This window comes from Bufo gargarizans, chromosome 9, assembly GCF_014858855.1.
Source record: "Bufo gargarizans isolate SCDJY-AF-19 chromosome 9, ASM1485885v1, whole genome shotgun sequence".
Taxonomy (NCBI): domain Eukaryota; kingdom Metazoa; phylum Chordata; class Amphibia; order Anura; family Bufonidae; genus Bufo; species Bufo gargarizans.
The window spans coordinates 7,573,309-7,587,663 of record NC_058088.1 but is presented as its reverse complement, the minus strand read 5'-3'; the positions used below and the strand labels follow the sequence as shown (position 1 = coordinate 7,587,663).

At 46.5% G+C, this 14,355-nt stretch overlaps 1 protein-coding gene across 1 annotated transcript in view; it reads right to left on the bottom strand.

Annotated features, from left to right (window-relative positions):
* Nucleotides 1–1,088: 1,088 nt before the first annotated feature.
* Nucleotides 1,089–14,355, bottom strand: part of LOC122946584 (delta-like protein B) — a 36,811-nt gene continuing 23,544 nt past the window's right edge. The window contains exons 5-9 of the mRNA XM_044306307.1: nt 13,871–14,232; nt 2,459–2,678; nt 1,743–2,373; nt 1,471–1,582; nt 1,089–1,127 (exon numbers count right to left, since the gene is read on the bottom strand). Coding sequence (XP_044162242.1) covers nt 1,089–1,127; nt 1,471–1,582; nt 1,743–2,373; nt 2,459–2,678; nt 13,871–14,232 — 1,364 coding nt within the window. The remainder of the gene's footprint in view (nt 1,128–1,470; nt 1,583–1,742; nt 2,374–2,458; nt 2,679–13,870; nt 14,233–14,355) is intronic.

Sequence of the window (14,355 nt, the reverse complement as noted above, 5' to 3'; positions counted from 1 at the left end):
GCGATCCTCGTATGTATTCTGCGCATGCGCAGTAAATGTCTGACAGCTTCCCTGCTCAGACATCTCCACTGCGCCTGTTCCTCGGAGCACTATGGCGTCATCGCGCAGGCGCAGTGGAGATGTCTGAGCAAGGAAGCGGTCAGACATTCACTGCGCATGCGCAGAATACATACGAGGATCGCATTCAGGAGGAGATGGGCGGGCTGGAGGGACGCGCTGGGGGCGGCAGTTTCTAAAGGTAGACGGAGCCTCTAGGTGCTAATGACGCCCCCATAGCACCTAGAGGCTCATTAGCATATTAATAAAAGTTCTTTTTTTAGCCAAACCACCGCCCCAAAAGCAATTATATTAGGATGGTTGGCCAGAGCAGACACTAGCGGATCGCTAGTGTCTGACAGCCAAATATGTGACACCTAAGTGGTAGAAACCCTTTAAAGGGATTGCCCAGGGAAATAAGGTTGTTTGGTCCTTGCCCAAAAGAGAACAGTCATGGAAGTGGAAGGGCCAGACTAACAAGACGGGGTCTTAGGTGGGTTTCCACTCGGGGCCCACCTGTCTATTGAGCAGAGTAGAGAGCCATCGCAAAGACTTGGGGCTCATTCAGACAACCGTAGTGTTTTGCGGACCGCACATTGCCGGCACTATGATAGAAATGCCTATTCTTGTCTGCGATTGTGAACAAGAATCGGACATGTTCTATCTTTTTTTTGCAGGGAAGTAGACAGTACACTGTGTGCTGTCCTCATCTTTTGCAGCCCCATTTGAAATGAATGGGTCCGCACCCGTTTCGCTAAATTACGGAACGGATGCTGACCCATTCATACGGTCGGGTGAATAAGCCCATAGTGTGACCTTCCACAGCGCAGGCAATTTGTACAAGCCAGCGGCTTACCACCTTATCTGCGGAATACCTAGGCAAGTCATTTTAGAAAAACCGGTTGCCCTTAGTTACTTTACCTGTGGAAGGTTCTTTGCTCGCTGCGTTTTATTTACTTTTTGCTAGGCATTAACACTTATGTTATAGTTAGTGAGCCATGTACTAGAAACTACATTGATAGCTATAGAGCTAAACTCACTAGCCATGAAGTTCAGTGGTCTTGTAAAAATAAAACCTTAAAGGGGCTGTCCTAAAAAGGAAAACATATTTGGGTCCAATCACGAGAGCGCTGGCCCCGTGTCCCCAGTTTGAATGAAGGGGTATTGGAGCATGTGCAGAGCACTACAGTCAAAGTCCATAGAATGGACAGGTATAGCGAAGTGCTGTACTTGGTCATCTTTGGCAGCCAGATGGACCTTAGACAGTGGTAGCTCACATGCTCGGCTGCTGCTCCAGGGAGACAGGAGCTCTGTTCATGTGATCGGTGGGGGTAGCAGTTGTCAGACCCCTATGATCAGACAGCGGATAGATGAGTGTTGTTCTTTTGGGACAACCCCTTTAAGTTTCTGGATTTAGAAATGAAGGATTGTTACCTCAGTAGCGAACACGCATTGCTCAGAAGCGCCTGAGAGAAGGAATATTGGATGACAAAGAGCATCTTGGTGATGCCCCGTGGCATTGCAGTTTCTGACATCTGATTTTACGCTATAAGAAAAACGTACAATTGTTATAGAAGGCAACATATGAGGAATTCTGGAAATACAGGTCACCGCTTACCCATAATACCACTATAATTAACCTTATATGTCCACTATATATCCATGGTGGTGGAATTGAGACAGTTAGGGATGGAATGGTTACTCACCGGCGCCCATCTCTTTCCTCTTCCATGTCAGATGCCGGAAGCAGCTTCTGCTTGCTGCGGGATTTTTCTCTAAGACAGTCCTGATTAGGCATCTTGAAATGAGGAGGTGAGATAAGAAACGGCTCCTTCTCTTTTAAGTTGTTGGTTTTGTGCTCCAAGTCATTGTTGACCATTCCTTTCTGTTTGATGAGCCCTTTCTTGAGACCTCTCATGAGGAGCACCAGTCCACACGCCAACAAACACAACGTGATCACCCCCATGCAAGTAGACAGGGCCAGGTTAGATGGTGGATCGACATAGGTAGGTGTGGTTGGTTCTTGCACCCTGAACTCACAACTGGAGCCCATGAACCCTGAGGGACATTGGCAGACGTGTCCACTGAAGTGGGTGTAACAGGTAGCTCCGTTGAGGCAGGGCTTAGAGCTGCATGCATCTACTCGTTGGGTGCAGTCTTTACCACCATAGCCAAGAGTACAGGAACAAGTGTAAGTGTTCAGACCGTCTACGCAGGTACCTCCATTGGCACAGTGGTTGCTGGCACAGTCATCAACGTTTACTTCACAGCGAGGTCCTGAGAAGCCCACACGACATTTGCACACTGCGTTGCGCCCAACATCTAAGCAATGGCCACCTAAGAAGAGCATGTAAAAAGTTATTGGTTGCGATACTGACGAAGACGATCATGGATGATACAAGACGGCAGATGGAAGACTCACCATTCAAACATGGGTTGTTGGTGCAACGATCAATTTTTTTCTCACAGTTGGATCCATGGTAGTTGACGGGGCAACGGCAGACGTAACCACCCACGATGCTTTTCTCTACGCAGGTGCCGCCATTAAAGCAAGGACCATCGGCACACGTCATGGCACTTATGTCACAGTTCTTGCCATAGAAACCTCTAGGGCACACACATTTGTAGTCATTCTCCAGATCCTAAGAGGGGAAGTCGGAGCAATGGAATCAGGGGGAGGGGGGGGGGGGGTGGTAATGAAGGGAAGATTAACATAATGCCATTTTGAGAGAGGTTTAGTTGGCAAATTGAGCAAAAATGGAAGGTTAGAGAAGGTCGGAAATAGTGGAAGACAGTGATGTAATGACGGACAGGGAGAATTATGGAATGGGGATGAAATCGTTTTGGGAAAGGGGAGGATTTTGAAGGAAAGAGAAGAGAATGTGCAAAGACACAAAGACAAAAAATGAGTCGTTAATAAGGATGTATATGAAGATGGCTGCGAACACATGAACATAACGGGGCAAATCGTAAAACTAGTGCAACGGAAAATTGAGATAGTTGACTTTAAAGGGGTCGTCCATGATTAGAAAACATGACTTCTTTCTTCCGAAAACAGCGTCCCACCAATTGCATCTGGTATTGCAGCTCAGCTATACTGAAGTAACTGGAGATGTGCGGCAATACCACACACAGGCAGCACTGTTTATAGGAGGAAGCAGACATGCTTGTCTTATTCAATACAACCCCATTTAAATGGGTTTCTGTCAGGCCTCATGCACGCGGCCGAGAGCGGACCGTGGAAACTCGGCCGGGATTCCTGCTGACAGCATGAGCGCACGGCGTCATTGGTTGCTATGACGCCGTGCGCTTCATGCAGCCGCTGCTGTACAGTAAGCAGCGGCTGCATGAAGCGCACGGCGTCATAGCAACCAATGACGCCGTGCGCTCATGCTGTCAGCAGGAACCCCGGCCGGGTTTCCACGGTCCACTCTCGGCCGCGGAACACGGCCGTGTGCATGAGGCCTCATCAGAATGATCGTTATGTAGCCGGCTGACATTAGCGATGTGCTAATGTCAGCAGAACATAACGGTATGACTTATATCTCCCTGCCTGCGGCCGTTCGTGCTAAATAAAGACTTATACTATGCTAATGAGCCTCTAGGTGCTAGTGGGGCGCTGCTGCAGCACCTAGAGGCTCCGTCTTCTCACCCTTTGTCACACCCATGTCCAGTTGATTGACATTCTAGTTTTCCTCTGTGCCTGTAAAATCCCGCGCCTGCGCCGTCCCATTTAGTATTCGGCGCTGGCGCAGTGAGTGAAGCCGGCAGCAGGAGAACGTCCTTCACTCACTGCGCCGAATACTAAACGGGACGGCGCAGGCGCGGGATTTTACAGGCACAGAGGAAAACTAGTACGTCAATCACCTGGACATGGGTGTGACAAAGGATGAGAGGACGGAGCCTCTAGGTGCTGCAGCAGCGCCCCACTAGCACCTAGAGGCTCATTAGCATAGTATAAAAGTCATTATTCAGCGCGACCGGCGGCAGGCAGGGAGATATAAGTCATACCGTTATGTTCTGCTGACATTAGCACATCGCTCATCTCAGCCAGATACATAACGATTTTTCTGATGACCTATGGTCACATTTTTGACCTGTAATCAAATATGCACAAAAATCCAGCCATGTGAACTAGAAATAACGCGTAATCCTTGTGAAAGCTGTCACCGCTGTCTGTATTTGCACTAGTTTTTTTCACATTTCCCCAGTGGAGTTAGGCCCGATTCACACAACCCTGTTCGGTCCAGGAAACAAGGCCTATGTGTCGGACGCATCTCCCGGACCGACCGCGGCTTCCCTGCCCTGATCTGACTGCATCATATTGAGTTATGATCCGGTCAGTTCCTAACTGACTGTGGGTCTGTTGTACTGTACTCACATCAGTACAATAGACCCGCAATCCGACAGCAACTGAAATCAGTGAGATGCAGTCAGCTCGGGTCAGGGGAAGGCTTGGTCAGTCCGGGAGATGCGGCCAACACTTGTTCTCCAGACCGAGCGCAGTTGTGTGCATCAGTCCTTAAAGGGGTTTTCTGTATTCATGGTAAAATTCTGCAGGTTTCTGATGTACTTCGTGCTTTAGCTCCTCACCATGTGAAAGACCTCTGCATATTTTTAAGACGTGTTTTTCAGCCTACCAATGTAATGTTTCTGTTCACTGACAGCAGGCAGAAGAATATGTGCAGGAGGTATGCTGGAAAATTGCAGAAATTTTCACTATGCAATAAAATTACAGAAAACCCCTTTAAGGGTTACATTTATAATGACAATGGAAAGGTATGTGCTTTATGTGGTGTAGGTATATATATATAAAACCGCAATTCCAAATAAGTTGGCACGCTGTGTAAAATAAATGAATGTAACTAAGAACAATACAGTGATTTGCAAATCTCATAGACCCATGTTTTACCCACAACAGATCAGATGTTTGATAGTGAGACATTTTACTGTTTCATGAAAAAAAATTCAACTTATTTAGAACTTAATGGCAGAAACATCTCAAAAAACGTGGGACATTGCTGGAGTTTTGGGAGAGGAATGTCGTCCCATTCTTGTCTGATGTAGGATTCTAGCTGCTCAACAGTCCTGGATCTTCTATGCCGGACTTTTCGTCTCATGATGTGCCAATTTTTTTTCTATTGGTGAAAGGTCTGGACTGCAGTTCGGCCAGTTTAGCACCTGGACTCTTCTTCTGTTGTGATGGAGGCAGTAGGTGGTTTAGCATTGTCTTGCCTTCCCTGAAAGAGATGTCTGGATGGGAGCATGTTTTGCTCTAAAACCTCTATATACTGTTCAGCACTTCTATATGTATAAGCTGCCATAGGCACGAATGCAGCCCCATACCATCAGAGATTAAGGCTTTTGGACTGTGTTCTGATAGGCTGGATGGTCCCTCTCCCCTTTAGTCTGCAGGACATGGCGTGCTTGGTTTCCAAAAAGAATTGAAATTTTACTTCCGTCCATTTTAGGAGAAGATGGCGGTGTTGACCTATGGCTTCTTCTTTGCATGATACAGCTTTAATTGGAATTTGTGGAGTTCACGGTGATTTGTGTTCACAGACTGTGATTTCTGGAAGTGTTCCTGATCCATGCTGTGATTTCTGGAAGTGTTCCTGATCCATGCTGTGATTTCTGGAAGTGTTCCTGATCCATGCTGTGATTTCTGGAAGTGTTCCTGATCCATGCTGTGATTTCTGGAAGTGTTCCTGATCCATGCTGTGATTTCTGGAAGTGTTCCTGATCCATGCTGTGATTTCTGGAAGTGTTCCTGATCCATGCTGTGATTTCCAGTACAGAATCTGCAGTACCGCCTGAGATCACGAGCATCCAATATTGTATACTCTGGATCTCTTGAGGATATTATGAACTGTAGATGGTGGATATTCAAAGCCTTCGCAATTTTACATTGAGGAACATTTTTTCGGAAATTCCTGCACAATTTCTAAATGCAGTTTTTCGCCAATTGGTGACCCTCCTGCTCATCTTTGCTTCAGACATCCTCTGCCACTCTAACATGCTCTTTTTAAAACCAGTCATGTCATTTAGTTGCAAATTGCTCCCCCAAATGATTTTTATTAGTACCACTTTTTCAGCCTTTCGTTGCCCCCATCCCAATTTTTTTGAGATGCATCGCTGCCATCAAGTTCTAAATGAGTCACCCTAAATTTTTTCATGAAATGGTAAAATGTCTCAACATCTGACATGTGTTCCGTGATCTACTGTGAACACAATATGGGTCTGTTTGTATGTACATATATTTTCATTTTACACGGTATCCCCAATTTTTTGGGCAATGGGGTTGTGTATTAATATATATATGTGTGTATGTATGTATGGAAAGATGAATTTTGAACTTGTTAATGTATGGTGGTATGCGCTCTACATCTATGTTAGGATGCAGGTATACAGTACATACGTACCTTACCATGTGCATATATTGTGCTGTGATTATGGCAGTGAGTATCGTGTTCTGTATGATTGGTCCAGATACATCACACGGGCAATTTTTTGCATTTAAATGGGATTCTGTCACCTCTTTGTACCCTATAGAGTTGCGGATATGCACCGCTAGCATGTCCTCAATATACCTCTCCCATATCTCTGAGTGGTTTTATTGAGTGTAAAAAATGATTTTATATATATGTAAATCAGCCTGGTAAGGAGCCCAAGGGGCTGTACTAACCGCTCTGGAGCCCAACCATGCTCCCCTTTGAAGGAGCCCAGCACCCCCTGTATCCGCGAATCTCCTCCTTGCTCACGAAGTCAGATCGCCGTAATCTCGCGATGCTCGCGCATGCACAGTGCTGGCATAGTGTTCCTTCCCTGTGCTGGCATCAGCCTCAGGGAAGGAACTGCGCATGCGCGAGCTTGCGCATCACGAGATTACGGCGATCTGACTTTGTGAGCAAGGAGGAGATTCCCGTATACAGGCGGTGCTGGGCTCCTTTACAGGGGCGGTGTGGCTGGGCTCCAGAACGGTTAGTACAGCCCCTTGGGCTCCTTACCAGGCTGATACCTAACATAGCCATATAGCCTGTTCTTAAAGGGATGACATTTTGCCAGTGGTTTTCAAATGTGGATCAATAAAACCTAATATTTTAATTTTAACTTTACAGGTAGCCCGATTTTCAGCCCCTTTACACATGGTCCCGTTAACTGTGTGTCAGTGATGTGTATGAAGGGGCAGGCTGTCTGGTTCAGGTCATTAGCTGAGACAGCCTCCTGTCCACCTGCCCATCATCCGTGATGGACAAGAGAGCTGACTGACTAAGCTAATGAACTGAGCCAGCCTCTTCATACACGTCACCGACAGAGAGAGGAAGGAAGCTCCCTGCGACCGGAGCCTACGACGCAACGTTAAGGTGGCCATACACATAAGGCTACTTTCACACTTGCATTTGGTGCAGATCCGTCATGGATCTGCGCAGACGGATCCGCACCGATAATACAACCCCATGCATCCGTTCAGAACGGATCCGTTTGTATTATCTTTAACATAGCCAAGACAGATCCATCTTGACGCATCCGTTTTCTATCGTGCCATATTGTGTCAGTGAAAACAGATCTGTCCCCATTGACTTACATTGTGTGTCAGGACAGATCCGTTTGCCTCCGCATCGTCAAGCAGCGTTTTGGTGTCCGCCTCCAGAGCGGAACGGAGGCAAACTGATGCATTCTGAGCGGATCCTTTTCCATTCAGAATGCATTAGGGCAAAACGGATCCGTTCTGAGCCCTGAAACGGATCTCGCAAACGGAAACCAAAACGCCAGTGTGAAAGTAGCCTAAATCTAAAGTCGATCAAAACTGACAATTTCAACCAAAACAAATGTTCGAGTTATCGTTTTAGCCAGACATCATTATCATCTGAAAAGAAGTCGGCCATGTTTTATATTTTTGCCAGACGAACGATCTTTCGTTCAAAGAACGATCATTCAAGGATGAAAGATTTTTCTTTGAACGAACGTTCCCAGAAAGATCTTTCGTCCATCGCCCGTTTGCATTGAGTTTGTGGGGCCAGTTTGAACAACTGTAACGGCCAATATGGACTAAAATAGTCTACAGCGTCAGAACGTTCACCAGATGATTTAACCATGAGCCAACGTCTGTCTAATGTGTATGGGCACCTTTAAAACTTACAGCCGAAGCTCCACTGCTGGGACTGTGTGGCGAGGACTGATCTCTATAAAGTTTTCTGATCTAAAATATACCGTATTAGTTTCATGAATTCACATTTGAAAACCCCTCAAGAGTTGTTTTTTTTTATGTATCCCTCAATGAGGATAACGGGAAATAACTTTCTCTATGGGTCCTAATTAAACATTTCTTGTCTTTTTTTCTTTTTTTTTCCAGCTCTGTATCTCTATGGTAACAGACTACAAACAACTTTTTGTAGTCTGATCCTGCAGCCATATTTTCGGCTATCTGTTCTCTCTTGGCTGACCTACCAAATGTTTGTTAGCACACAGTAGGGGATGAATTGAAGAAAGTAAGACTGCAGGATTATACTGAAGCCACTGAGACGGCTAGGGCTACTTTCACACTCGTGGATCCGTTCAGATAATACAAACGTCTGCATCCGTTCAGAACGGATCCATTTGTATTATCTTTAACATTGCCAAGACGGATCCGTCTTGAACACCATTGAAAGTCAATGGAGGACGGATCCGTTTTATATTGTGCCAGATTGTGTCATAGAAAACGGATCCGTCCCCATTGACTAATATTGTGTGTCAGAACGGATCAGTTTCGTCAGACGGACACCAAAACGTTGCAAGCAGCGTTTTGGTGTCCGCATCCAGAGCGGAATGGAGACTGAACTGATGCATCCTGAGCGGATCCTTTTCCATTCAGAATCCATTAGGGCAAAACTGATCCGTTTTGGACCGCTTGTGAGAGCCCTGAACGGATCTCACAAACGGAAACCAAAACGCCAGTGTGAAAGTAGCCTAAGTCTGCATAGGAGCTGGAGAAATAAAATAATAGGAATTTTTAAATTATACGATCTTTCCCATCTCAGACAATAGGGGCATATCATCCGGGGTCTGGCCAGCACCAAGCGCTCTCCCCATCGGAGTGAATGGGAGCGCAATGCGCTCACACAGCCACCGCTCCCATTCATTTCTATGGGGCCGACAGAAATAGCCGGGCCAGCGCTCAGCTATTTTCGGCAGCCATATAGAAATGAATGGAGGGCGGATGAGCATGTGCAGAACACCCTTCACAGCTTTCAAGGGTCCGTTCTTGATGTAGGTGCAGGTCCCAGAGGGACCTGTACCTTTCAGACAATGGGGCCATATCCTAGCAATGTGCCCCATTATCTCCGATGGGAATACCCCTTTAAGACCTATTGTAAAATTGCTTTGCTTTTTATTTTAGATGCACTGGGACAAGAAAAAATATGTAGCGAAGGTGAACATAGATAAATTGTCCAAATTAAAGGAAAATGTTCCCAGTAACAGTAAATGTGATAAAATAAAAGAAGTCATACTTACCATTTTTCTCCCCCGCCCCTTCCAGCATTGCACTCTGGTCCTGAAGTGATTGCATCATCTTTCTGGTTGCAGCAGTAACATCCCACACAGCCAATCACTGGCCTCAGCAGAATATGGTACATGACCGCTGAGACCAGCGATTGGCTGCAGCGGTTTTGTGGCATATATGAGATGTCACCACTGCACTAAGGAAGCAAACACTGAGAGGAGCGGATCACGGCTCAGGAGGCGGCAGGGGAGAAAAGTGGTAAGTGTGACTTTTGGTATTTTATCACAATAACTGTTGCTGGGCACTTTCCAGTTCATTTGGACAACTCCTTTAAAGACTATGAACACCTCTGGGAGCAGTTTTATTTTTTGTATTGATAGAATTTTACAGCTTTTGGGCTAAAAAAAATCATTTTTCAATTGGTCTTTATCAACAATTTTTGGCAATTTTTTGTTTTAGGCTCCTTTCACACGAGCGTTTTTTGCGGATCCGTCATGGATCTGCAAAAATGCTTCTGTTACAATAATACAACCGCATGCATCCGTCATGAACAGGTCCGGTTGTATTATGTCTTCTATAGCCATGACGGATCCGTCTTGAACACCATTGAAAGTCAATGGGTGACAGATCCATTTTTTATATTTTGCCAGATTGTGTCAGAAAACGCACCACATCGCGGACAGAAAAATGCTGCAGGCAGTGTTTAGGTGTCCACCTCCAGAGCTGAATTGAGACAAACGGAGGCATTCTGAGCGGATCCTTTTCCATTCAGAATGCATTAGGGCAAAACTGATCCATTTTGGACCGCTTGTGAGAGCCCTGAACGGATCTCAGAAACGGAAAGCCAAAACGCCAATGTAAAAGTAGCCTCACATGGTTAAATTTCAACCTAGCTGCAGAGTATCTTAGGTTAGAAACATAGAATGTGTCGGCAGATAAGAACCATTTGGCCCATCTAGTCTGCCCAATATACTGAATACTATGGATAGCCCCTGGCCCTATCTTATATGAAGGATGGCCTTATGCCTATCCCATGCATGCTTAAACTCCTTCACTGTATTTGCAGCTGCCACTTCTGCAGGAAGGCTATTCCATGCATCCACTACTCTCTCAGTAAAGTAATACTTCCTGATATTACTTTTAAACCTTTGCCCCTCTGATTTAAAACTATGTCCTCTTGTAGCAGTTTTTCTTCTTTTAAATATTCTTTCCTCTTTTACCTTGTTGATTCCCTTTATGTATTTAGCAGTTTCTATCATATCCCCTCTGTCTCGTCTTTCTTCCAAGCTCTACATGTTAAGGTCCTTTAACCTTTCCTGGTAAGTTTTATCCTGCAATCCATGTACCAGTTTAGTAGCTCTTCTCTGAACTCTCTCCAAAGTATCAATATCCTTCTGGAGATATGGTCTCCAGTACTGCGCACAATACTCCAGATGAGGTCTCACTAGTGCTCTGTAGAGCGGCATGAGCGCCTCCCTCTGTCTACTGGTAATGCCTCTCCCTATACACCCAAGCATTCTGCTAGCATCTCCTGCTGCATAGAAACACTTGAGTCCCATCACGTTGGCTGTACAGCCCTCATCTCTGAACTCCTGGCAGCTCATAGACACTCATTTAAAGAGGACCTTTCACCGATTATGACACACTGAACTAAGAATACAGACATGTAGAGCGGCGCCCGGGCATCTCACTGCACTTACTATTATCCCCGGGCGCCGCTCCGTTCTCCCGCTATGCCCTCCGGTATCTTCGGTCACTAAGTTATGGTAGGCGGAGATTTCGGTCACTAAGTTATGGTAGGCGGAGTCTGCCCTTGTTCTGCTGTAGCGCTGGCCAATCGCAGCGCAGAGCTGACAGCCTGGGAGAAAATAACCTCCCAGGTCCTCTTTAAAGGGGTTGTCCGGGTTCAGAGCTGAACCCAGACATACCCTTATCCCTTATTTTCACTCCGGCAGCCCCCCTGATTTTCACTCCGGCAGCATCTCATTCTCCAATGCGCTCTCCCTTGCCCTGCGCTAAATCACGCAGGGCAAGGTCTCTTTCGTTTTCAATAACACACTTCCGCCCGGCAGTGTGTTCGGTGATGTCACCGGCTGTGATGGGTGTGCTTTAGCGCTGCCCTAGCCGTTTTACTGGCTAGGGCAGTGCTAAGTCCCGGCCATCAGTGCCAGTGATGTCACCGGGCTTCCTGGCAGCCCCATGGTACGTCACCGGATCTAAAAAAAATGCCTTTGCCCTGCGCGATTTAGCGCAGAGCAAAGGAGGGCCTCGGAGCATGAACTGCTCTGATGCTTTTGTCAGGGGGGCTACCGGGGTGGAAATGGAGGGATGTCCAGGTTCAGCTCTGAACCCGGACAACCCCTTTAAGATCTATTCTATATATTGTTTATGAGCTATTAGAAGTTCAGAGATAAGGGCAACATGACGACTCAGTGTAAAAACTAAACTAATGTACTCTGCAGCTAGGCTAAAATTTAACCCTGTAGGACAAAAACTGCTGACATTTTCTATTTTTTTTTTTGCCCAAAATGAGTTAAATGGAATCATTGCACCCAAAGGCTTTTATAGCCCTTAAGCAATGAGGTTTTTACTTGACATGCATGTTGTAAACCACCACGGTTGCCACACCTGCAGTACACACACTTTCTGCTAATCAAGTATGCCTATAGTGGACCCTGATATGGGCAGAAGAAACAAGGAATATGGGAGGATTTACTATTCATCCCTGAGTAGAAGAGCAGTGGGTATATGGAACAACTCTACATCAAGCCTGTTTGGAAATAAAAAGACACTGAGTATGTGAGAACAGAGACTACAGAAGCGAGATTTGATTGTACACCCTGCCTACCAGTTCAGTGGTCTGCCTGGATTGAGCAAAAGTCCACTCTGATCCACTGTGCTATGCTTAGAGCAGGTCCTGAGGGATGTAGGGTGACACAGGGACTGCAGAGTTTCTGTGTCATGCCCCTCCCCTTAGTCCCTGCATAAGGCATAACCGTTTTGCATGGTGTGTTCCTTTAAGAGTGCATTAGTCTGTAAAAGGATGATAGCTCCTACTGAGATATACATTGGGCTCAAGACCATATTGTAAAGAGATTACGTCAAGCCAAACAGTTATCTATCCAGGATAGGTAATGTACGACCTCTGGTACCCCCACCAGTCATATATTTATGAGACTAATTGAGAAGGCTACTCTCACACTGGCGTTTTGGCTTTCCGTTTGTGAGATCCGTTCAGGGCTCTCACAAGCGGTCCAAAACAGATCAGTTTGGCCCTAATGAATTCTGAATGGAAAAGGATCCGTTCAGAATGCATCCGTTTGCCTCCGTTCCGCCTCCATTCTGCTTTGGAGGTAGACCACAAAACGCTGCCTGCGGCGTTTTGCTGTCCGCCTGACAAAGCAGAGCCTAACGGATCCGTCCTGGAACACAATGTAAGTCAAAGGGGATGGATCAGTTTTCTCTGGCACAATAGAAAACGGATCCGTCCCCCATTGACTTTCAAGACGGATCCGTCATGGCTATAGAAGACATAATACAACCGGATCCGTTCATGACGGATGCATGCGGTTGTATTATTGTAATGGAAGCGTTTTTGCATTTGGATGAAGGTACAGAATGCCTCGTCTTGGTCATGTCATGGTCATGTAGATACGAATAGGCTACAGCGTGGGTCAGCAACCCCCGGCACTCAGGTTGTTGTTAAACTACATCTCCCAGCATGCTCCATTCACTTCTAGGGAAAGGCAGAAGGACGGGGAACTCTTAGAGTGGCGCTACCTCGGTCACAGATCTTCACTTGAGCAGTATAATACTTTATGAATGGTTGCGTCTTGGGGCCGTACCAGTCCCTTCGTCAGGCAGTATACGACATCGTATTGTGTTGTGTACTGCCTGATGAAGGCCCCATTATGGCCCCGAAACACATTGCATAGACAACCATTAGTAAAGTATTATACTGCTCATTTGAAGATCGTACTGTTACCGAGGTAGCACCATTCTTCACCTTCTTTTTCCGTTTTGCACATCGTCCCGGTGTGGCGACCATCTTTTATTGCCTGACGGGTTGTTGTGCCCTCAGCACAACTAATCCAGGGGAGGAGCTCTGCGCCGGGATTTCTTATGGTCCAGTCGATGATGCGCTCTCCCTCCTTTTGTCGCATGTCCGTGGGAGTTTCGAGAACAACCAAGTAAGTGTACATACTGGGAATGGTAGTTTCACAACAGCTGGAGCGTCGGAGGTTGCTGACCCCTTGGCTACAGGATCGAATGAGAAGTCACCAATGTAGCTGTAGCCCAGTTTTCTAAACCCAATTACCAGTGAGAAGAAAACTAGACGCGTTAACTTACATTGCAGCTGCCTCCATTTTTGCACGGGTTACTGGCGCACTCATTGCTCTCTATCTCGCAGTTTGTCCCCGTGTATCCAGCTCGGCAGTTGCAGGAATAGCTCCCCTGACCAGTATTGGTGCAGCTGGCTCCATTTTGGCATGGTTTATGGTTGGTGCAGTAGTTCAAGTCTTGATTGCAGAACAGCCCACCCCAGCCTTCCTGGCAGGTGCATTCGAATGGCTGCGAGCAGGATCCGTGCAGACAGCCGGGGTATCGCACGCACTCATCGCAAAGCCGACCTTGCCATCCCATGCGACACTTGCATTCGCCGGGCACCTCACAGAAACCATGTGACTCACTGCAGCCAGGCAGACAGATAGCTGCAAAAGAAAGCGCAGATACATTTAACATGCTATCCTAACACTACAAAAATATCACAACGTGCCCCTAGTGGACAAGCCGTCAATTGCAGTAATCTTTGACATCTGCATCTGATTCCCTAG